This window comes from Argentina anserina, chromosome 7 (assembly GCF_933775445.1).
Source record: "Argentina anserina chromosome 7, drPotAnse1.1, whole genome shotgun sequence".
Classification (NCBI taxonomy): domain Eukaryota; kingdom Viridiplantae; phylum Streptophyta; class Magnoliopsida; order Rosales; family Rosaceae; genus Argentina; species Argentina anserina.
In genome coordinates this window covers 16420237-16445702 of record NC_065878.1, presented here as the reverse complement: position 1 = coordinate 16445702, position 25466 = coordinate 16420237, and the positions used below count along the sequence as shown (strand labels likewise).

Here is a 25466-nt window from a genome sequence, read left to right as displayed (position 1 = left end):
TTGGTGTGTAGCTTTTTTCAAGGATCAAAGGTATGTTTTCTGCAACTTTTTTTTGTTGTTGTCCAATGTTTTGTTTGTTTGTTATATATGTTTTTCTGGTGGTGTGATTGGTTTTTGTTGATGGTTCTGGCACTGGGTATGTGGTTGTAGTGTGACTTAGTGGTGTGATATGTGTTGTGACAGGAAGTGTGACAAATGTTGTGACAGAAAGTGTTTTTAGACTGATATATATTATTATTTCTTTTCCAGGTATGGTGAGATGACAAATAACATGGTAGAGTGTTTTAACAACTGGTTGTTGCCTATGAAAAGTCTTCCAATTGTTGAGATGAATGAGGCTATTCGTGTGAAGTCAATGGAACTGATTGCGGCTCGAAAAGAAGAGGCAAAGGATTGGGTCTCAATTTTGTGTCCAAAAATGGAACTGCAACTGAAAACCAACTTGGGTGATGGTAGACATTGGAATATTAGCAAATCAGATTCTTATGTTTATGAAGTTCATTGCCTAAAGTATAGAGTTATGGTGAATTTGTCAATATCTTATTGTTCATGTGGTGAATGGAGTACTAAGGGTTTCCCCTGTTCTCATGCTCTATGCGCTATTCAAGCACATGGTTCCTCTCATTATGACTATGTCGTGTCTTTCTTCAAGGTATTCTCTTTTCGTTGGTTCTCTTTTCTAGTGTGTATTATTTTCTTCATTTTTTGCACAATAATCTGTTTTTTAACTCATTTGTTCTATTCTTGCTGCTTGTAGACGGAGAAGTATCGTGAAAATTATTCTTACCCGCTCAGTCCTGTTTCATCTATTGCCAAGCCGTTGGAGCTTCCAAAGTCAAATGTTGTTGTTCAGCCCCCCCCCATCACAAGGCGGCCACCTGGAAGACCAAAGAAACAAAGGTATAAAAGTAAGGCTGAAGGTGGGAGGAGGATGATAAAGTGTGGTAGGTGTGGAAAATTGGGCAGGCACAACATGACAAGTTGCAACAATCCGATATAGTTTTCTCTAGTCACAGAACCAAACACATAGGCAGTTACATTAGAGATTTTATAACTAGATCTATATTCATTATATTTGTTATGAATTGATCACAGTTTTAGTTATGTTGAATGAAATGTATTCAATTGGTAGCAGAATAAAGTGGTGCAGCGGCTCACTGCAGATATTTTCAAACTACATGTGTCAGGTGCTGTCACACACCCTATCACAGTGAAATGTAATCAATTAATTATTCAATAAAATTCTTAAAGAGCAACAGAATGCTCTGCAAATAATCACACTACATGTTAGTTCTTCAATGATATATGTTGTTATGAACATATCACAAGTCACAGAGGTTGTCACACAACCGCTCACAAGCCTGTCACACAACCTGTCACAAGTGCTGTTACAATTCTGTCACAACGATGTCTGTCACAGAACCTGTCACAAGCACTATCACAGAACCTGTCACAAGCACTATCACATAACCTGTCACAAGCTCTATCACAGAACCTGTCACAAGGCCTATCACAGAACCTGTCACAAGGTCTGTCACAATGCCTGTCACAGATCCTGTCAAGGCGCTGTCACACAGTCCCAGTATAGGAAAATCGAACATGCAGTTTGAAATTTCTGGACAATACTTAATTTTTCAAAAGTACCAATTGCGATAAATTACTATCAATATTGTCGATGGTACAATCAAATTCAACCAATTGTTTACTTTATACATTAGATGTTTTGAACTTTTAGATATTAATTATTTCAGGATTCAGTTTCCACCAAAATTGAGAGTGACTTATAAACTTCTTGATGACCTTTGCTTGCCACTTCTTGCAAAATTTGATCAATTCGTCTTTCTTATTCATCTTCCCTTGGACTTGTCGCTCTTTCGCAATGCAATGCATGTAATACATCAACAAACCTCCACACTCTAGCCTGATTGTCAAAATTTTAGACTATCAAAAAAGTGTGGTCTTAATACCAGCTACAATATAAGTCACACGTGCAGTCACAACAATTAAGTATGTGGGATGAAAATAGTTTGCACTTACGAATTATCTGGTTGTTGGATTGGTACAGAGTTTTTCCCCGGTAACCTGTAATAGCTGATGTTGAACTTTCCCGACTTTCTGTACTGCTTCGCCCAATTGATTGTTTTTTTTTCTTTTCAGTGAGGGCTTGTTTGTTGAAAATAAGATTATCATATGTGCTCTTGTTGCTGAACTTCATCCTACACCCTTGGCTGATCATTTCATCAGATTGCTCTGCAACTGCTTTGATCCAGAGTCCCACCATTTCGGCCTGTGCAATCAGTTAAAAAACATAAAGAACCAAATACAGTCAAATTACTAGTGTAAACTTTGATGTGACAGTAGGTGTGACAGAAGCTATGATAGAATCTGTGACAGCAGGTGTGTCAGAAACTGTGACAACAAGTGTAAGAAATAGAGAGAAACACTAAATCAGAGAAGGATGAGTTGCAAAGGTACCAATTTCTTGGCATCCTCCCACGGTAGCCCCCGTTCTTTGTGTCTTGGCTCCATAGAATTGAGATGATAAAACATTGGCGGGTGTGTCTGAAATACCAGCAGCGTGTAGTAGTATGAGATTATATGGATCATCGGGAATAACAAAATAGATGCTTCTCTCAAGTACTCATATAGTTTCTCCCCCATATGCTCATGGATGCTCTTGGCATGTAGATTTTCGACAACATACTGTTTGAATCAAGAAATTAGGCAATCAGAATTCCAGTAACAACATCAGTCAATACAAAAATGGTTCGTCAAATTATATTAATGTCTCACCCATGTCAAAATTGGCATTGCCTTTGCTACCGAGTCACACATTGATGGAAACACACGAATTTTGGAGTTCAGAATACAACCAAATGCATCTATCACATTGCATGCGACTGCTTTACTCTCTATTAACAACTTAAGGTCAGTTTTGGTGAATTCTGTTCCAATCGGGCCATCAAACAATAGTGTCCTGCAATGTACATATTACACACGATGAGTCATCATCACAAGTTACAACTACATTAATAGATCAAATAATAAAAAAATGGAAACTAATTTACGAAAGCAGCCACACCTCCAGTCAAACCATCTGTCACAGTAACATTTTTTGTCCTGTGACATGTATTGTGATAGAATTATGACAGGCTATGTGACAGGAAATGTGAAAGACATAATCCATAGAAACTCACTAACGAGACCAAACACACCACCTGTCACGTACCATGTCACACCACCTGTCACACCTCTTATCATAGTAAGATTTCTATTGAGACATGAATTGTGACAGAGACTGTGACAGGGTCTGTGACAGGCAATGTGAAACAAGTAATACAACAATTTTTATACAGAAACATGTAAAAGAAACAAATCACATTTTTAAAAGAAAAAGCACAATTGTGTAGAAAACATAATTCATACCCGCTGCTTGTATTGTTCTAGCACCGTGTCCATTCTCTCCTTGTCTTCTCATCCATATATTTGACAACGTCAAATTCATCCCAATCAATAACCTCAACTTGGCTAATTGCTGATGGCATGCCATCATCTGGTATATCATATACCAAATCCCCGTCATCTTTGATGATATATGATTCCCATACCTCCTCTTCTTCTTCTGCTGCATCATTCTTTGACTTCTCCTTTTTTTGCTTTTCATTCCACTCAAAGTTCTTCTTTCTGTTTTCCTATTGCTCCTTCTTTTTTTCCATCATTTTCCTCTTCACGTCCCCCCACCAAAAGATGTCGTCCCTTTTCTTTTCCATTCTTTTTCTTGTTTTGATGCGTGAAATGTATGAATACATTCCCATTGTCGAAGTAGTCTCTCCAGATTTTTCATCATCAATCTTCATGGCAAATTTATTTTCAGAATCATATGTGTTATCATCAGGATGCAGGCAGCTCAATGGATATGCATCCGGAGAAAATGGAACCAGTTTCTTCTCAGCTTCAGCCTCCATGCCAATGTTGGCCTCTGGTGTCTTGAAGATTTCGAGTGGAATGGTGATTACCAGTGCAGTTGGAGATGAAAAATCCACTAGAGGAGAGAGGCCAGGCATGAGTTTGAAGGACAACATGTCAAAGTCCGGTGTGGATGGAGTCTTTTTGGCTTGTGTAAGATCTGCTCCAGTTTTCACTATCACAAAGGTAGCTACAAGTCAGTCACAGTATCAGCCACATAATAAGTCCCATCAAAAGTATTCAACTACAAGAGCTGTCACATATTCTATCACACCATCTGTCACACACACTACCGGTCACACTAATATTTGTCTTGTGACAGGTGGTGTGTTTGGTCTACATATGGGTAGAAAAAAACACAAGGGTATACAAAACATAAATCATCATTCATGATTCTTAGAAACTGACATATAAGATCAGTCACATCACCTGTCACACGCCCTGTCACACCACCTGTCACACTAATAATTTGTCTGTGACAGGCAATGTGACACAAGTCATACAACAATTGTCTACAGAAACATGTAAAAGCAACAAAGTACATAAGGGAAAGAGAGAAACACAAGTGTGTATAAAACATAATTCATCATTCATGATTCAAAGAAACTCACATAAAAGACCAGTCACATATTATGTCATACCACCTTTCACACTAATATTTTTCCTGTGACAGGCAATGTGACAAAATTCATACAACAATTTTCTACAGTAACATGTAAAAGCAACAAAATACATATGGGAAAGAAAAACACAAGTGTGTATAAAACATAATTCATGATTCATAGAAACTTAGAAACATTTTTTTGTTTGATGTTAAATATAAACAAATTATCTTTCATATCAAGTAAAAAACTTTATCCCCCTCTCCTCCATTTTGCATGAGTTTTCGAGATTTTAGTTACCATGATCATTTTGTTTCTGCTGCAGCTCCTTGCCTTTTCCCACTTTCTCAATCTCTTTCTCCACAGCCAGCTCAAGGTTTAGGTGCATATCTTTCTCCTTCTCCTTCTCCACAGCCAGCTCAGTATCTTCGTGCTGCACCTCTTTCTCCTTTTCGCTATGTTCATGTGGCTCTTGTTCCATCAGAGCAGTCTTGTATTCTTGCTCTTCAGATCCTGCTGACAGCGCATTTATCATCCGACTGTATTCTTGTATTTTTTCATCATCTTCTTTGCTCTTCGCTCTTAATTTCTCCAAGTTGTGTATCAACCTTTCGTTCTCCTCCTCATGCTTTACTACTTTCTCCTCTAGACTCGTCTTGATTTGCTGCAATGCAATATTTTTCTCCTGTAGGTCTGCTATTTGTGCCTCCAGTGCCTCAACATCAAATTTTGGCATTGGGCCTTCATCTTTCTCAGCATTTTCATCTTCGTCAGAGCTGCTAAACTCAGGTTCTTGTTTCACCTTGTGAAACAATTTCTGAAATATATATATATATATATATATATATATATATCACAGTTACACATGTTGTCACACAACCAGTCACAACAAACATAAGATAAAAGACCATCATATTGATACATACCGCAAAGTGATTATTGTCATACTTCTCAAGAATCGGCACCAGTTTTGACAGGTCCCACTTCAGTGCCAGAGGATATTTGTTTTCTCTACCTTCAATTGGTCGTATGACAATAGTCTTCTCAAATAGCCAGTACTGTTCAAAAATAAGATGTTAATATGGCTTACCAAGCTATATATGAGAAAATAAAGAAAGAAATAATTAAGTCATGCTTACTAAGAGTATGTGGCTTGAGCGTGTAATTTTTGCGTTGAGCGAAGACCGAAAGATGTGGCCAATTTCTCTTGCCCATGCATAGTCTACCAGTGATGTTTTTCCCCACAACGCCCTAACATACTCCCATGCGATGAACGATCCTGAGTTGGGGACAAAGAACCTGGCTAACATGTCCAGCAATGCAAGTCTTGCGACATTGATGTCCCTCTTTTCATCTTCCCCAACCGTAGGATATTCATTTAGCGTCTTTTGCAATGTGTCTGTGATTTTCTTCTGCGTTAGCCTATTGTTGGTCGAAAGTTTTCCAAATATGAGTTCTGCCTTCGGAACTTCCTCCTTTGACTTGGAATCCACAAACTGCCCCATGAGCGGCACACCAAACAATTGCGATATGAAGCTATCAGAAATCCTAAATGTCTTGCCAGCAAAGATGAAGGACTTCTTGGCCTTATCATAGTTCTCAAGGATTTTCACTAATCCATTGATCGACTTTGTCATCATTTTCCTTGTGATCACTCCATCATATATTACAGAGAAGAACTGCCCAAACGACCCTTCCCTCAATATTTGCAAGGAGCGTGCCTTGATCTTCTTCTTATAAGGAGTAGGATCCGGATATGCTGATCTATATTTTGCGCTTTGGTCTGCATAGAAACAATTGAAATATTAGGCACAATTACTCCATAGTACAATTACTGTAAATAGCACACATACCCTCACACCTACTGTCACACTTCATGTCACACCACCTGTCACACCACCTGTCACACCACCTATCACAACTACACCTACTGTCACACCTTCTGTCACAATTATACATACTGTCACACGTTGAAATGCATTATGGCATTAAAATTCAAGGTTTAGGCAAGGCTTAGCTCAAGCTGTGAAACATGCTATCACACATACTACTGCTACTCTACATAGAGTTTAGCTTAATTAATAATATTTACCTTTTTACTCTTCTTTTTCGCTTTCGGTGCCGTTTTACTGGTTTTCTCTTTTGGCTTGTTAGTTTTGGATTTCTTTTGTGCTGAAATCTTCTATTTCACCCTTCCCTTCACCTTAATCTTCCTCCCCTTCATTTTTGTACTTTTTTTCTTCCGAGGAATCTCCTCCTCCTCACTGCTACTGCTACTGCTCTCATCATCATCTTCACAGTCAATGTCATCATCATCGTCGTCATCATTGTCATTGTCATCGTCACTCCAACCACTATTGTCTTCGTTTTCATCTTCACTGTTGGAATTGTCATCATGACTATCCTTACTGTCATTCTCAGTGTCATCTGCACTTGTTTCATTGTCTGTTTGTGTTTCATCGTCACTCTCTTCGGACTCTTCTCTCCTTCTCTTCCTTTTTACTTCCTCCTTGCTGATTTTCCGCCTTTTGAGAGTTGTGTTTTTCTTGCTTGGTGGGACTTTACGTTTTGAATCTACATACAATCAATCATAGTGAAAAATTGAGTAACATTTTACCACTAACAAATGTAGCCAGAACTATTGTCACACAATCTTTCACACCTCCTGTCACACCTACTATCACAACATATGTCTCACCTACTGTCACACCTTCGGTCACACCTTCTGTCACACCTATTGTCACAGCTACTGTCACACTTTTTTTAAAATGCATTTTCGCATTAAGATTTCCGATGTTTTAGCTTAAGATGTGACACATCCTATGACATCTACTGTCACAGCTACTGTCACAAGTTTTTTTTTGAAATGCATTATGGCTTAAGATTTCAAAGGTTTAGCCAAGGCTTATCTACTGTTAGACCTACAGCTTGAAATTCAAGGATTAATACCTTGCTGGCGGTCGTGCTTCTGCTTGGTCCTCCATTCGTCAAAGTCTTGATCATCATCATTATGGATTTTGGACTTGTTTCTTCCTCCTTTTGCCATTTTTGTCCTGAAGAACAGATAAATCAACAAATTCAAATCGAGTTCAACAACAACCAAATCAAACCCATCGAACGATAGCGAAAGACAGAGAGAGCGCGCAAAAGAGAGAGAGAGAGAGAAAGAGAGAGAGAGAGAGAGAGAGAAATCCTGAAACTCACAATTAGCCGTTGAGAACGATGGCGTCGGCGCGTTGAATTCGGATTCCTAGTAACTTCGTCGTCCTCGTCCTCGTCGTCATCAACGTTTTCTCCGTCGTCGTCGTCGCCGTTGTAGTCGTCTTCAAGAAGAGAAAATTGTTGAAATAAATACAATGAGTTTTGAAGAGGTCTGAGTTTGGGTTTTTAAGAGAGAATAGAATATAGCGTTTCACGGTTATAGGTGCGGTTTATTTGAGTGGCATTGTTCGTAAATTTTCTGAACATTTGGGGCTACGTTTTAAGCTGTTTTTAAAAATGACTTTTTTCTAATTTTCAAAACTTGAAGAAAGCCATATAGATTCTCACTAAGGGAAGAACTCGACCTTGGCCAGCGGGCCTAAAGAAAAAGAGTAATCCGGTAATAAAGGCAATCGACGGTACAGGGATATTCAAAGCATCTAGGAAGAAAGGACGAGCGCAGCAGGAGAAGGGTTCAAGTACCCATTCGGGGATTCAGTTTATTATTACCCCCCCCCCCCCCCCCCCCAAAATGAAACTCTAACAGCTAGGTTTCGAGAGGGCTATATCTATCTCCGGAACAGACGAAGAAAGAGGGGAATGAATTATATTCTTTACAGCCCTTTCCAGACCTTATGTGATTTCGGTTAGCTTTTTGTTTGGTAGGAAGGTCCTAACTGTATGTCTCATAGCGAGATATGATCTAACTCCCCCGGTTAGAAGAAACCTCTCGATTGATGTTTTTATAATTTCATGTATGAAAAATGATTTTTTTTTATAAGAACCTCTTTTCTAATTTGCTCTTAATAAAATAATAATTTTTTTAAGAAGTTCAAAATTTAACCGGTCTGTCGAGAGATTTTCATTATTAGTTCTAAGAAAAATAAAGAAATGGTCCATACAAAATACACCCTCTTTAAAACCCCAGAAACCTCGTCCCTTTGCTCTAAATCTGCTTTCAAAAATCTCTGTTCCCACTTCCCACGCACACTTGCTTCAACACCAACTTGTATAAGGTACACGAAGACCTCCTCCTTATCCTTCTCTGACCAAATCTGTTATCTTCCTTTATACTTTGCGCTTCTAACTCATATTCGTATATCTTCTCTACACGAAGACCTCCTCCTTGTCCTTCTCTGACCAAATCTGTCATCTTCCTTTATACTTTGCGCTTCTAACTCATATTGGTATATCTTCTCTTCTCTTCTATTTTCCTTTTCAATTTGGGGCTCAATTATTAGGGTTAGGGTTTCCTGCAACCAAAACAAACAAAGATAAGGCCAAAAGATGCAGCAGCAGCAGCCACAGCAAATGATGACCGGCATGCCTTCATTTCCACCCACCAACATCACCACCGAGCAAATTCAGAAGGTACCCTCTTCTTTCTTTTCTCTCAATCATTATCTCTTGGGAGGCTGTGATGGATTTTATGGTTCTTTTAAGGATTTAATGGGTTCTAAGAACTAATTACTCTTCTGGGTTTGTTAGATTATTATGTGTTTAGCTTTGTATTAGGAAGTATAACTACTACTTGTTAGAAAACTATAAAGGAAGAGCTGATTATTTGGTTTTACTTTGCAAAGTCGGGTTCTTCTTATAGAAAAGAGAATCCTTTGGCTGAAAAGGTTAATTTTAAGGCAGGAAGAGATCCGAAGTTGTATTTGAAAAGATTATAACTTTGATTAAGATGTGTCAACTGAAATCAAGCAGAGATCCATGTTATTAATCTGTTTGGGTGATATACAATTTAATGTGAGCTCTGCTCAACAGGGGATGTAATGTTATATTTAATCATGTGATATATTCTTAGTGATTTTGTGTATAACAATTGGGAGACACGTGAGCATAAGCATGCGGCATGGGGGTGAGGATTATGAAGAAGGTGCTCGAATGAGTAACATGATGTAAGGTGCTCGAATGAGTAACATGATGTAATTTATTCGTTAGGTAGTAGATTTAAAAACAGTACCGACTTTTTTTTTTTATCTTTGGAAATCTTTCTTCTAGTTTAGATGAAGTACCTTTGGAAATGCCTTCTAAATTTACTTGTTACTCTCGAGAACCATCAAGTTTCTTTCTCTTCATTGCTTGTGCTCTAAACTTAGGTCTTGAATATGTGCATATATACTTCTGATATCTATCATATAGCTTGCAGAACCTATCAAGCAACTGTGATACCATTAAACAGATAGACATCTAATTTTTATCTATCCAAAGCTTGGTATCTTATCACCATTCAGGATATACAGTTGGCTTTAAGATCTTTCTCCAAGTTAGCCGTCAGCTCATGGCATTTTGAGATTTTCGTGAGATCGTAGTGGTATATATGCTGGTCACATTGTCAACAGCATTCATGAGACAACATGAATGTAACTCAGTATTTTACAAAAGTGAAATGATATGATTTCAAATAGGATGTAGTGCTAAAATAAACATCTAGTTTGACCGATACAGACCTACACTCCTACCCAAGGTATAAACGATCGCTAGCTATTGTGAATTTTGGTGGAAGTTCCTCTATTTTCAAACTTTTAGAGTGGCAAATGCTTTCTTGAAGTGGGTTGTCCATGACTTAGAAAATAGATTTCTTAACAAGTTTGCACGGTAAATCATGTAGGACACTTCATCTGTACCAAAAAAGTTTATAAAGAAAGTTGCCTAAAGTAATGAATAAGGTAGATAGTTTTTTTGCTAGGCTATAACCTTTTTTACAGAGCCCTATCTCAACCTGTGATTCCTTTGAATTCTTAGTACCTCTCCGAGAGTTTTTGTGCACCTCAAGTAGATTGAGGGTAGAATAGCTTCATATACTTGCGGTTTAGTATCTTGTATTGTCATGATATTTTAGTGTTTTGGGTTTACGGTCATAGAAGAGTAGTCTTGTAGACTAAATCGTTGTTATATTTTAGTATCTGTGGCCATCCCGCTTTTTCTTCAGGTTGTTGTTCACTACGTGACTCAATGATTTTACTTTTGTCAGTTTTGCTTCCATCAAATTTGTTGATATTTTGGTACTGGTGGATGCTGCAATTTGGATTAAGAATTTCTGTTGCTTAGTTAGCGTAATTATTTATGTATCCAACTTGATAATCAAGAACACAGTTAATGTGCAATGTGAATATTTTGTTATTCAAGTGTGATTGCCTCTTTAATTCATGTTGCAGTTCCTTGATGAGAACAAAAAGTTGATTCTAGCAATATTGGACAATCAAAACCTTGGAAAGATTGCTGAGTGTGCCCAGTAAGCTCTCTCTCTCTCCAGTGATTTATTTAAGTTAGAATGACAAGTCTGACCTGTTGGACATATTTGATTTGCCTAATTTTTTTGTATTGCCAATTTTATGGCGAGTGTTATATGATCCTCTAAGTGACACTCGACTGTTATTGTTGGGGACCATGGGGTTGCTGGGAGTCCTTTTTTGTTAGGTAGTAGCATCTGTGAGTGGATAAAGTCTTAGGAGTTTATGTTTATGTCCCCTCAATGTCCTTGGTTTATATATTAGAATTATTAATGTGAAATATTTTGACTTTTTGTTGTTGTCAGTTGGCACAACTGATATGATACTTTGCCTATTCTGATGATTTAGGTACCAAACTCAGCTTCAGAAGAATCTCATGTATCTAGCAGCAATTGCGGATGCGCAACCACAACCTCAAGCACCAACAATGCCTGCCCAGGTGAGGAAGTGTGCTAAAGTGCTTTATATTTCATCATTTCTGTATGTTTTTTACATCTATGTTTCATTACCTGCAACAGCTGGCGCCGCATCCTGCGATGCAGCAAGCTGGATATTACATGCAACATCCTCAGGCTGCAGCAGCAATGGCTCAACAACAGGGTCTTTTCCCTCAAAAGATGCAAATGCAGTTCAATAGCGCACAACAAATGCATGAGGTGCAGCAGCAGTTACACCAACAAGCCATGCAAGGCCAGATGGGAATGAGACCTGGAGGGGCCAATGGCATGCCTTCAATGCATCATACTGAGAGCACCCATGGAGGAAGCAAGCAAGACAACCCAGAGGCTGGGACAGGTGGTGATGGCCAGGGAAGCTCAGCTGGTGGGCACGGATGTGGTGACGGAGAGGATAAGTGACGTGGCCTTACAGAAGAAAGCCACATGGATACATGTGCGTGTTGATAGTAGGTGTTTTCTTTCCTAAACTAGCTGCTGACAGGCTCAGTGATCTTTATAGATTTGAGCAAAGAAGCTTAAGTTCTCTGGTCCTTTAGATGCCTTAGGTAGGTGAGTTGTGTCGTAAGTTGTTTGGAATGCAATGGATCCTGGAATCAGATGAAACAAGCAATGAGAGGACTATTAGGTCCAAGAGTGTTAGAGGTGGGAAGCATGCGAGGTTCTGTACTTCATGTCTGCCAATTTGTAGCTTACAATATGGCAATATGCATGCAGCATGCTCCATGAATTCTGATTTTGCTACAAGTTTTGCTGGTAATTTGTTTTGGTTTTGGTTTGTATTTGTATGAACTTTCAACTCTTTTTAGCAAATGACTGGAGGCCTAAATGATCAATCAGTTCTTATTATCAGCGTTTTTTCAGTGTTTCCTCTACCTTGTGCCTATGTGTTTTGTGGTTGGTTTTGACAGTTACATTGGGGAGAAGACTATTGAATTCCATGATCCAAAGGATAAACAGAACGATGAGAAAACGATTACCAGCATTGAATTCGATTATGGCCTCTTTCTTGGCCTTCTCAGCTTCTCTTTCACAGTAAAGGTCAGAAACCGATGAGAAAAGCACAAGGAAAAGCCCTCTGCAGATGAAAACTAATGTCAATACTGGACTAGATGGCCATTTAATTAGAACGCATAGCATGTGGTAACGTCTAAATTCTTGAGGGAAAAGTAGGGTCAGATAGATTAGCTAACCCGAAATTCACTCGTAGCTTACTCTAACCAAAAGCCCTTTTGTCCAACTCATACAACACACCACCATTGTTGAAGTTTCAGTCCCATCAATCCAAGCTTCGATCCTAATCAAAACGTCAACAACGGTCTCTCTCTCTCTCTGTTAGTACATATCTGTACACAAATACATTAATTGATGAAGGCCAGGTCCTTAATTAACGTTGGTTTTCCGGTACTTTTCAGTACACCATCCATTACTAAACACACAAGAGCGACTTCTTCCTCCTCTTAAGCTTCACCAGACCAAAGCTTATTAGTTGCCTCAGTTGCCTGTACGTTGTTGCCCTACAGTTTTAGCTAGCTATCTAAAACCATCATGAAAGAAGACCAGTAGAAACACACAACATTACTGAACCTAGCTAAACCCGTAGCCTATGTCATCCTCCTCCTCTTCTTCACCTACACCTCAGGCTACCTCTCTTCTCCTCCAACTCCGACGTCACCGCCCTCTTCTTCATCCCCCTCCCTTCTCCAACTGGCCAACCTGCCAACCCAACTCAACCATTTCCGGCTCACAACTCACTGCGTCGACCCGGTCCCTTCCCAACTGGTCCGCCAAACCATTCTCGACCTTGTCTTCAACTCGTCCTCACGTCAAAAAACCTCCTACGTGCCAAGCGTGTCAAAGGATTGGGTCTAAACGGCGCCGTTTTTAGCACTTAAATAGAAAAGGTAAAGCCCGGCCATTATCCAAGTGGGTACATTTCTTGCAGCATCCACTATCCACATGGTCGACTTGACCCGTAAAATCGGTTTTACCCACACCGTTTTCAACCGGGTCGGTGCTCAATAAGTTTTGTGAGTGGGGTATTTTTGGTGATTTGATTGAAGTGGATGCGGGTTATGATTTTAATTCGGCTTGATCGGATATCAACCGGGTTACCGGATTCTAAAACCCGGTGGGGTGCTTTTCGGGCATGATTATTTTACCGCGGATGATAACAAAGGAGTGAGAAGTGCGGTGAATTTATTTTCAAAGCTTTATGGGCTCAAAATTAAACTTGAGGGGAAACATTGAGTCATTCAATAGGTTGAATGTATGTACATTGGAGTGTATTATGTCAATGTATAGTTGCAAGTAGTTGTAATAGAAATATTAGGCTTATGAATCAAGGACCCTACTACTTAACTAGTTGTAATATATAAATAGGGTTCATTTTGGGTACATTTCTCTTATATTATATGTAAATAGTATGCTATGAATTCGAAATATGCCAGTAACTTTGGAGAAGCCTCAATCTGTATTTGTAGATTTCTACTGGAACCGTTGGTGAAGATGAGATAAACCACATAAAAAAGTGACAAATAAAATATAACATATGAATAAGTACATCATACTTAATTGTATTGAGACATTATGTAATTCTAATCCAACACCTGATATGTGGTTATAATAAGACAATATTTGGTACAATAGTGCAGGCACTAATCACGTTTGTTGGTGACAATAGAGTTCACCAATTGTGTCACTCGAATTTCAGTTCTTTCTATTACTATCGGAAAATAATTTAAGTTCTTTCTATTATTTCCATGTACGTTAAAATGTGGTTTATTTTAGTCTCAATTTCTCGTTTGATTTTTGTTAGATTGTCGATGATTCAACAAAGGGATCATGGCTTTCAATTTCAAAAAGAGCAATGTCATCGTTGTAAACTTTCATGTATCAAACTTAGAGTATACTTATTACTACATATACGATATACCCCAGTTAAGATAGATCAAACAACGTCGTAGTTCAAACTTAAAATTTGCTTGCTTGTTTGACGATGATGATCTTATAAAAGTTCAAACTTATTTAATACTATCATTAGTATCATATTTTTCAGCGACCTTGGAAATTCTGAATGGTATCGAGAATTTTTTTTGTTCAAATATCATTCAATGGATATTCAAAGTTTCAAACTCATAGACTCTGAAATTTCCGTACGTCTTAACGTGTCAAAAAATTTCCAGGCAGCTGAACATTACCACATTAGTGCAACTCACGAAAAGGTTGGGGACCAGAAAAGTTAAGAAATCCACATACCGACATGTTCTACTGCTGTTTGTGTGGTGTCTCTTTGCACGTTTATTTCCTGGTTTTTATTTTTTTATAATCTATTGATGTCATCCTCATTTTTCTACGCAAGGAATCAAACCACAGTGTCACACCCAGTACCCTGCTTTTATTTTATTTTCTTTATAATCTAACCCTATGTCAACCTTTTATGGTAGGTTAGCTCATCACTGAAAACAAACCCTCAATAATATATATATATATATAAACCCTCTCAGGATTATTAAGCACATTTTTGCAGTGTGGTTATAGTTCATCTTCAATTCTTTATCATCTCCCACTGGTGCGATGGGTCCCCAGAATTCTCTCTCGTGTGTAGACCCTAACACAATCCATATTCGATTTCATTCTAGTCCACTGAAGAACAAGCACGTTGGGATATTTTAGGCCAAGAACAAAAGAAAGAAAAATCACGGACAAGTGATCAGCCTTTTTTAGGTTTCACACTTTCATCATCGATCTTATTTCTCCTATCAAACATGTCAGTCTCATTTAGCAACGTGCAGAAATATCTGCTCGAGCTGAAATCATTACCTTCACCTATTATTGTTCGTCAGTCTTTTCCTCTCTCCTACTGTGCCGTTGACAGGGGGAACACAATCATTTAATGGTATTTCATCACATTTGGTTACTGTGTAGCTCAGAAATACGCCGTTGGGCTATTCAAGGTTTGATATATGAAGAACACAGAACACAACCATGAATTAGACCTGCTGGGCTATTCAAGGTTTGATATATTCGAATTGGATCAACAAATATGATCATGCTAAGTTGGAACTAACCTCTTTCATATAAATCAGATCATGAAATTAACCAACTTGAACAAAATATACATAATTGTTTCATAGAAGATTCAAGGACATGAAACACAATATATTATGAATCTAGACGACACCCTAGCGAAGACATTATATTTCGTAACACATTCCGACCTATAATATTAGAAGATCGAGCTCTACATAGTATTTTACAAAACAACACAAAAGAGAACTGGAATTGATTATATATCCATACGTACCCATTAATTAAGAAATGAAGCTTAGTTTTGATCTAATATTCCGTGTATAGCAGCCTTGAGACCTTCTTCGCTTTTCATATTATCAGGAACTTTCACCACAATATCTTGAAGCATAAGATCATTAATGTTTGACAAGCTCGCATGTTGGATATGGAACTCTAGGTCACGCATCGCCGTCATCAACCTCGCAGATGGGTAGTTCACATTCTCCGATTGAACCCTAATCATGGCGTCCGTGCCCACTATCTTCACCTCAATTTCAAGACCCGACCCATTGTTGGTGTTGTTGTTATCATCCAGACTTACTGTTTGTGTTTGCTCCACGGAGGCGGTGGTGGTGGTGCTCTGGTTGTCCAGGTTGTCCGCCATTTCCACTTTCACTTTCTTCGACTCCCTCTGCAGCTTCGACTCCAGCTCTTCCACCTTGACTTTCAGGTCCTTGATATACGACACGGCATCGGACAGCAGCGACGCCTTGTCCATTCTCGACACGTTGGGGACTACCGCACGTAGCGCATAGAACCGGTGGTTGAGCTTCTCCCGCCGCTGCCGCTCCGCTTCCACGTGGTTCAGCGGCGTGTCTCTCCCCACCCCGGGTTTCCGGCCCCTTTTCTTCGGTGTTCTCTTCAGCTGAAAGTCGGAATCAGCAAAGTCTGTCGGGTTTGGGTTCGGAGCTGCGTTGTTCTTCCTCTTGTTATAACCCTTAACATGTGTCTTGTCGTCATTGTACGAGCTGTGATCCTCTTCCTGCACGCCGGCAATGATGCCGATGTCGGCAAATGAGAAGTTCCTGCTGATAAACTCGAGCGGTCTTGTCTCCGGGTACGGCTGATCCGACCCGAATAAGGACTTCGCTTGCTGGATCAACCCCCAGTTCTCTCTGACCAAACCGGAGGAACCCATTTCAAGAACACCGTCGGATGTCGGGATGCAGATCAAGGTCTCGATCCCGTGGATTTGGGCCTCTTTGGCTCTCTCACAGCTGTTGAACTGAAGCTCGTGTGCCCCGCTCAGCCAGACGAAGGACCCGGAGCCAAAAGCCTTGCCGGGGACAGAGCCGTCCCCAACGGTGAAAGATCGGGTCAAGGACATGGCATAGAACCACTCGGCGTTGGAGACGTCGCCGTTTAGGGCCATGAAGTTGTCCATGTCGAGCTCCAAATGCAAGTTGTTGTTGCTGTTGTCGTTGAGGATGGACTGTATGCCCTTGATGATTTTTCTTCTGTCGGAATGGAGCTCTATCCCCGAGGAGGAGAGGCTGTTGTTGAGGTCGGGTGATGGGTCCTTGGGGCCCTGAAAATGGCCGTCTCCCCAACCGAGAAGGAGTCGGCTATTTTCGACGTCGTTTGAAGCCTGCCAGAAAATGGCGTAGGACCACAACTCCGGCTGGCTTTGGAGTATGAACTGCAGCCTCTGTTGTAGGGTTGGCTCATGTGGGAGAGACACCAAGGAAGAAGATGAAGAAGGAGAGATGATTAGGTCATCCATGGTATGAAGTTTGATTCAAAAGTGAGAGATCAGAGAGTGAGCGATGATTTAGTGGACAAAAACAACAGAATATATATATATATATATACATATATATATATATACACTCTGATTCTCTGAAAAAGCGAAGGTCTAGGAGGTTGATTATCAATTATGCATGGGAGGTTTGGAGTGTAGGGTTAAAGTTTGGTGGTGAAATTGAATGAGAATTTGGGGTAGAAAAAAAAGAAAGCGAGGGGTTATTTGTAGGCTGATTAACTAATAGGAGAAGCCACTATTCACTATTGGGCACCACAAGCACGTGAAGGAAAGCGATGAGCCTCAGTGGTTGTAGGCCCATTTATACATCACATCCCTGTGTGGGGTAACATCAAAGTTATTGTAATCGAAATAGAAAACGTTATTAATTTCGCATGTTCTTCAACTTGGGATTAATCTAACATTAGAAAAATTATCCACTGATCCAGAGTTACTGTTGACAGTTTATTAAAGGCAGATATCTGAAATTATAGGACCAATTTCGGATTAACGTAGTTAATTGGTGCAGTTCTTGGCATTCTTGGAGTTGGTCCTCGATCTCTTTATGTGAGGGTTCGCTCTTGCCTTATTGGGGTTTAAACAGGAAACATGCGTCTAGGTTAGTCGGGCAGTGATCATTCTCGATCTGAAAGTCTGGAACTAGGAGGAGGGAACATATAGCATATTAGCGATTCAGCCAAGTTGAGTGGACCAACTGGATATGAATGATGGATCAAATGTCACAAACGTCAAACCATCACTAACATATATAGAAGTACCATCAGTTGAGTATCGAATGTACATGCATGCGATATAATCACCCTACTAGAAATGGTGAAGCAATAATAAGCTTTTTCATATTAATCACTCACATGCGGTCAAATTGGTAAGAATCTTGTTATGAGAATCTCTAGCCTCATATCCGAATACCACGAACGATAATTAGACTTAAATCTTAATTTATTCTTAATAACTAAAAGAGAGAATTTGTGTTGTCTTGACCTATCAGCGCACATTAGTCCGTAGACCCATAAAGCCTTTAAGGATATTGAACCTTAATTATATATATATATATATATAAACTTTACCAAGTTAGAGCATCTCCATATTGCTAAATGCTAATTTGAAATTGTCTAACAATTTGTCAAATTTTTAGGTATATTACAGCCCCAGCTGAATTACTAAATGATTGCTAAATTTGATGTTTGCTAAATTTGTCAATTGATTCGTCCAACGCTACATAAATAGCTAAATATTCGCTTCATGTGTCAAACTACAATTTAATCAAACATTACATTTAACAATTATTACTAGAGTAATATTGTTAAATAATTTGTAAAACCCAAAATTTCAGTCAAATATAACAATTTGATAAATGCTACTATTGAAATGCTCTTACTTTTTTTTTTGTCCAAATATTGGAAATGCTCTTACGAGCTCAGTCTAAAGAACAGACTATGATGCATAGTCACTTAATAAATCAAGAGGATTCCAATAACTAGCGAAATTGTTTTTTCAATTTAGTTTTTTTTTTACGACCAAAAAGTAGAATCTACCATATTTTCCTCCTTCCGAAGGTTTTGCCTACAACTCCACCGACCCCAACTTCCAATCAAACCCTCCTCTACAGGCTGAATGAATGATGTCGGCTCCACCTGCTTCATTTTGGCCTTATAAGCCCTTGTGGAACTGTCTCTGCCTTGTGGCGCTTTTGCTTGGAGCTTGGAGCTAGTATCGCTGCATATTGCAGCTCGTCTCCCTTTCCTGGAGCCTGTTTCTGTTTCGGGCTAGCTTTAATTGTTTACACTGTCGGAGGTTTAGATGCAGAAGGATCATTGATTCACCATTGTAACTATTAAAACGACATGCTCAGATTGAAGTTGCGTTGCCAGCTAGTCTTAACTAATCGTGTTGTATTAGTGCTATTGATTTTGTATTTGTGTCCAGACTCAGGTTTTAGAGTATGAGAGACTTGAATTTGTTAATTAAATAAATAAAAATAATCTTACATTGATAAGATACACGTATATTACGAGTCTTATCATTAAAATATAATAAAAAAGTATAAATTAACTAAATTTGACTCTCGATTCGATAAATTCTCAAAATCATCAATCACCACTGCATTGTCAATCGAATTTACGTACGAGTCTTATCATTAAAATATAATAAAAAAGTATAAATTAACTAAATTTGACTCTCGATTCGATAAATTCTCAAAATCATCAATCACCACTGCATTGTCAATCGAATTTACGTATTCCTTCTCAATATGAAAAACCATGCAATCAACAAGAAACTCATCTTCCATCTAGATTTTAGATTTTCCCAATTGCAAATTTTTAGATTTCTCCCAAATTTTAACCTTACATGAGTAAAATCTGAATTGGTTCAATTGAAATACTAACATTAGATTTGAGTAGGATGACAGAGAAAATGGAGAGCTTACAGTAAATGGAGAGAATTAAATTGGAGAGAGTTGGGAATGTCGAACTGTCTCATAACACTTTGGGTGGACTTGAGTTGAATTTGGGGTGCCCTAGGCTTCACACACACACAGATATATATATATATATATATATATATATATATATATATATATATATATTAGTACTAGGGTTTAGTGCTATTGTTTTTGTATTTGTGTCCAGACTCAGGTTTTAGAGTATGAGAGACTTGAATTTGTTAATTAAATAAATAAAAATAATCCTTCATTAATAAGATACACATATATAATGAGTCTTACCTTTAAAATATAATACAAAAGTATAAATTAACTAAATTTGACTCTCGATTCGATAAATTCTCAAAATCATCAATCACCACTGCATTGTCAATCGAATTTACGTATTCCTTTTCAATATGAAAAACCATGCAATCAACAAGAAACTCATCTTCCATATAGATTAGATTTCCCCAATTGTAAATTATTAGATTTCTCCCGAATTTTAACCTTACATGAGTAAAATCTGAATTGATTCAATTGAAATACTTACATTAGATTGAGTAAGATGACAGAGAGAATGGAGAGCTCACATGGACTTGATATCCATTCTTTTGAGAGCTCACATTGAATGGAGATAATTAAGTTGGAGAGAGTGGGGAGTGTCGAACTGTCTCAGACACTTTGGGTGGGCTTGAGTTGAATTTAGGGTGCCCTAGGCTTCACACACACACACACACACATATATATTAGTACTACTATTTTTTTTTCTCCAAGAATTTAGGAGGGACTTGAGTCTCCCCAAGCTATAACCTAGATATGCCCGTGTCTGCACACCTTAATTTCTCTCATTTCATTTAGAGAGGGGTCCCTGCAGTTATATCTATGCCCCGATTATATAGAATATGATAGAAAGCCGTTTGCTTGTCCTTTAGACCCTTTGCCCTTAGTTTTGAATCAAAGTAGGTTGTGACTATTGTATTTCAGTCGGTCGGGGGCTTATACGACAGCTATGCTTCCTCGTCTTGCTTCTGGCAAAACTTCTACTTTGCTTGCTTCTCTCGTTCTTGCTTGCGCGAAGGCTTAAAGTCCTTTTCGCTAGGTCCAAAAGTTTCCGTCAAAGCGAAAGATTTGATCCAACATAAATCCCGCATATTGAGCGCAGCTGATATGCGGCTACAACTAGGCGATATGACATCAAAAAAAATTATATGTATAAAGGGATCCCCTAGATATTCATGGATAGATAGACATTCCATTGATTCTTAATTTTGGGGATAAAAAAGACTCGTCGATCCAAATGAATCATTCTTCTCGTCTCTATTCGCCCCCCGCCCCGAAATTGACCCGCATCACAACGCCCATTCGCTTCGCGCGCGGGAAGACAACGAAGTTCAATTCATCAGACCGCGGCGGAGTGGAGCAGTCGCGATATGAAGCTTCTTACCTCAGCTGGATCTCGCTGGTGCCATCTAAAAGGTAGGTCGTGTTATGACACCGGCACCAACAGTAGATGAACGTAGTCAAATACTTTTTGACTATCCTTCTGATTAATCTCATTCATGTTGGAATAACCTTTGGAAGATGCTTCCAAGGGCCTAGATAGAAAACTCCACGCGGGAGACTATACCACATAAAAACGAAGGGGTTCCGACTCCCACTCGGGTTCCATCAACATATTAAGTTAGGTTGAGACCTCCATCGATTTGAGTTTTCATACGGCTTTCAGGCACAGCAAGATCTGAGTGAGCTGCATCTGGTTAATCGCCTAAGTAAGTAGTATCTAACTCCGAAGGGGAAAGCCCTAATTGTTCCGATCTATAACCACGGGAGGGCTACTGTAATATTCCGAAAATTAGTATTTACTATTTAGTATTATAAGGTTTTATTAACTTAGAATTAATTCAATTTTTCTTCTAATATTTCTCTTTAGAAACCAATGATGGAGGTCTTTTTGTAAGTATTCGACTACGATTTGAATACGTTAGTTCATATTCTTGCGTATACTCGATACTTTGTAATCTAGTTTAAGACTAATACTAATAGTATTATTTTTATGCATTATATTAGTGTTAGATAGTACAAATATATTGAAAACCTTATGAAAAGAATATACTAAATTGTTTTACTTTTTAGAATAACACATAAATGTGATATAACAAACAGATATATATATATATATATATAATCCTTATGCTAATATGTTTTGAACCTAGCTAATTTATTTTTATGTTTTACCCCATCATACTTTTTTTTTCTTTGCCAATAACCACACTAACTAGCTAGGTCATCACTTCATATTAATTATTGAGAATGGTATGTGAGAATTGAACTTTTGTGTTTCTTCTTGGCCTATTTATAGTTGTGAGCTTCCTCAAGTTTTCTTCACACTTCAAAATAAAAAATCATGCAAGTCTAGAGTTCCCTTAGTTGATAGAAAACTCAACTATCTAATGTTTCTCAAGCTAAAATTCTAACCTTCACTCTTTCTCTCTTAAACAAGTTCCTATTTACTAAAGTACTCCAACTTTGGATCTACATCAAAACCTTTCTTTCACCCCTGAAACTTCAAGATAAGTACATCTTACATCCTTATAATCGTTTGTCTTTTAAGATTTATCAAAATGCATAGCTAAGGATAAAATGGAAAATACAATGTTTTGGTAAAAGTTATATTTTTGTATTTTATAACATCTGAGTTTATCCATGGTGACAATAGCATTAAATTCCTCGTGAAAAATGATTCAATTTAGGCTTTTGAATCACTCAAAAATGTTTAGAAATGAAGAAGTTATAGCTAAACAAAGTTAGAGTTAATAAATTCACTGAAAATCTTTTGTAGCACTCACAACTTTAAAAACTCATATCTCACTCATTTCTTAACAATTTTCCACAAACTTTATATCAAATTAAAGTATAAGACATCTACTTTTAATCTGGAAAGTTTCAGAAGAAATGATAAAATTTGTTACAAGTCTAAGATGATAACTTGATGATCGGTTTCTGCACTGCTACTGTGTTTGAACTTTTTGGACTCAATAACTTTAAACTGGATTGTATGACTTATCCTATTGGATTCCTTACAAAAAATATTTGAACATAGACTCCTCACTTGCCTAATTTAATTGATTGAGTTATCGATATGGAAAGTTGACGAACTTTGATACTATTATTTGAACGACAATTGCTTCTTTGGACAAATAATTTTATTATTATGGGAGAAATGACTACTAATATTTTAACTACTAACTAATATTATCTAATTTCTTTTAATTTAAAATAGATTTACTTAATTTGCACATTTACTTTCAAATTTATTAACTTGTTTATTTCATGCATACATTGAGTTGATAAATATCTATATCTTGGTGTAAGATTATATATATATATATATAGTATTTAAATATTATCTTAATTACTAAACTTTGTGATATTCTATTGATGTTATTGAGTTGGAAGTGTGAAGCCGGATGATTAGTATTATCCCGTGCTTAACTGAATTACTGGTAAAATAATTTGTGTTTTATGAGTTAGCCTTAGGCCGTAGTCCCTACAGATAGTGCACTATTATACTCATAGGAGAATTAACTTTTAGTATACATACTTTGGTGTTGGCTTCGGAATGCTGAGGTTTATCCGTATTTTGGGTAAAAGTGAACCCTAACATGTGACTTTGTGATTAATTACCAGTTTTCTTGAAAATTCACAAATTTGATTAACATATTAATGCTGATATATATATATATGCATAAGTAAGAATCCGTGTGACCAAATACACTTGATTCTTGATACATTTTACTTGGTTGTTCATATTTGAATTTCTCATTAGCCAAATTATAATAAGAATGTATTATGTACTTACTGAGTCTGTGTTACTCATGATGCTACATAATCTTATTTTCAGGTAATGAGTAGATGATTGGAGAATGAGATGAATCTACGGAATGGAAATATGGTCTATCGGGAAGCTGGTTTAGGATGTTTTTGCATTCCCACCACTATCGAGTCGAGTAAGAAAATAACATGCTAAGACCCGTGAGTGGCCTACTAGACTCCTTTCAAATGTTGACCACCTAAGCTTTGAAATATAGCTTTTTACACATGGTTCGACGTCGTCCTTTTGCATCTATCAAATCGTCCAACTACATATTTGAATACAAAGAGTAAGGCGCATACCATTAGATATCTAAACCCAAAAAGTTCAAAACTACATAAAAAAACTTGTTTTCTCCTTTCCCTTTCTCCCTAGCCGACAGAAGAACCCAACGGCCTCCCCCTTTCCTTTATGGACAGATCTAGATCTTTTGGTCTGGATTTTGGCTGTAGAGAAGGGGGAGGCTCATATTTCCTTTCCCTTGTTTGTTTATTGGTTGTTTTTCCTAGCTTTTTCTTAAACTTCTCCCCCAACCAACCTCAATTTCTAGCCTCTCAGATCTCATCAGCTCTCTCTTATCCGTCCATTTCCTCCCCATCTCTGATTATTCTTTTCCTTCATTCTTCCGTTTTATGTTCTTCCCTTCATTTTCCCCCAAATTTTTAATTTTTATACTGTATTAGGCTCTCTCTCTCTCTCTCTCTCTCGATCAACCATGTTTCTTATGCCGCAACACGCTTTTACTAGCTCTGCTCGACTTTCTCCCTCCACTCTTCTTTTTTTTTGTTTTCTTTGGTCGTGGTGAAAGAGCTTGTCTCTCTTCACCTGGTCAATGGCAAAAGCGCGTTGTCGCTTATCTTATCGGGTCTTATCACCGTTGCCAAGGCTGGTATTCCTTAGCTCCGATTTCCTTTTTTCTTTTATTTGGTTACGATACCATCAAGCATCTTTTTGTTTGGTGGTTGCATGGCTCTGACAGAAGATCCTTTTATGGACTATGAAGTTGGATCTATGGGGATCTCTCGTGTTCTTGGTGTTTTGTTTGGCTGGATTTTCCAGACGGCAAGAAATGACGATCACTCTACGGGGTGTTTCGGCTAGTGTTGGTGGTGGCATGGCCTCAGTCTTTAACCTCCTTTTGGAGGTTGTTGTTTGGTTTATGTTGTTAGGGGTTGTTTGTTGGTTTATGCATTTCCTTTCCTATTTTGGTGTTGTTGTAATCGTGGCTCATTATTGGGTTTGTACTTATTATGTTTATGAATGAAAGTTAGGTTAATCTGCCAAAAAAAAAAGGTTCAAAACTACAAATTACAAAACCAAAATTTAGCGATCGACCCTAAATCTATCTCATCCATTTATTAAAGCATATTCAGCATACTATCTATTATAGTTTTAAATCTATTTTAGAGAGCATGTTTAGTTTTTTTTTTTACGAAACTTGTAGTTGCATCACTCTCTATTATAACTCTGTTTTAACTTTAAGCTATCTCAATCAACAAATTTATCTAGCGAGATAGCTTAAAGTTAAAATATTTGAATTAAAACATTCCCTGTAGGGAATTATATATAATTTATAGATAAATTTAAAATATTTTTGAAGTGTAATGAATACTTTGAATTCAAATAAAGTTAAAATAAAGTGAACTTATTAAATTGACTAGTTAAAATGTCTTTCAAGCTATTTTGATTAAAATTTAACTAAAATGTAGCTAACATTGCTAAAAATACTCTTACTAGTCTATAACTACTGGATCCCACTCAAAGTTAGGAGGGCAGATGTACGTTAAATATCTTTCTTATATATATAAGGACCAATTAATTATACCACGATTTCATGACCACGGTATTAAAGTACCCGAGATGTACAAATTAGG

General features: G+C 37.8%; 3 protein-coding genes across 4 annotated transcripts; 2 read left to right on the top strand and 1 right to left on the bottom strand.

Moving 5' to 3' along the window:
* The first annotated feature begins 8655 nt into the window (after positions 1-8655).
* LOC126801736 (GRF1-interacting factor 3-like) lies at positions 8656-12320 on the top strand. Of its 2 annotated transcripts, XM_050529184.1 has the most exons (5): positions 8656-8785; positions 9011-9140; positions 10934-11010; positions 11357-11447; positions 11527-12320. In XM_050529184.1, the coding sequence occupies exons 2-5, from the start codon at positions 9057-9059 to the stop codon at positions 11863-11865; spliced, it is 591 nt and encodes a 196-aa protein (XP_050385141.1). In that variant the 5' UTR covers positions 8656-8785; positions 9011-9056; the 3' UTR covers positions 11866-12320. The 2 variants fall into 2 exon arrangements, with proteins under 2 accessions (XP_050385141.1, XP_050385140.1); XM_050529183.1 differs by having other exon boundaries at positions 8715-9140.
* On the top strand, positions 12042-13997 carry LOC126803677 (uncharacterized). Its single transcript, XM_050531438.1, is given in 7 exon segments — positions 12042-12219; positions 13106-13285; positions 13288-13375; positions 13377-13448; positions 13450-13574; positions 13577-13713; positions 13947-13997. Coding segments are annotated over 7 exon segments (831 nt in total).
* A 1606-nt stretch (positions 13998-15603) lies between these two features.
* Positions 15604-17457, bottom strand: LOC126802032 (transcription factor MYC2). Its single transcript, XM_050529558.1, has one exon. The coding sequence runs from the start codon at positions 17255-17257 to the stop codon at positions 15791-15793; it is 1467 nt and encodes a 488-aa protein (XP_050385515.1). The 5' UTR covers positions 17258-17457; the 3' UTR covers positions 15604-15790.
* Positions 17458-25466: the final 8009 nt, after the last annotated feature.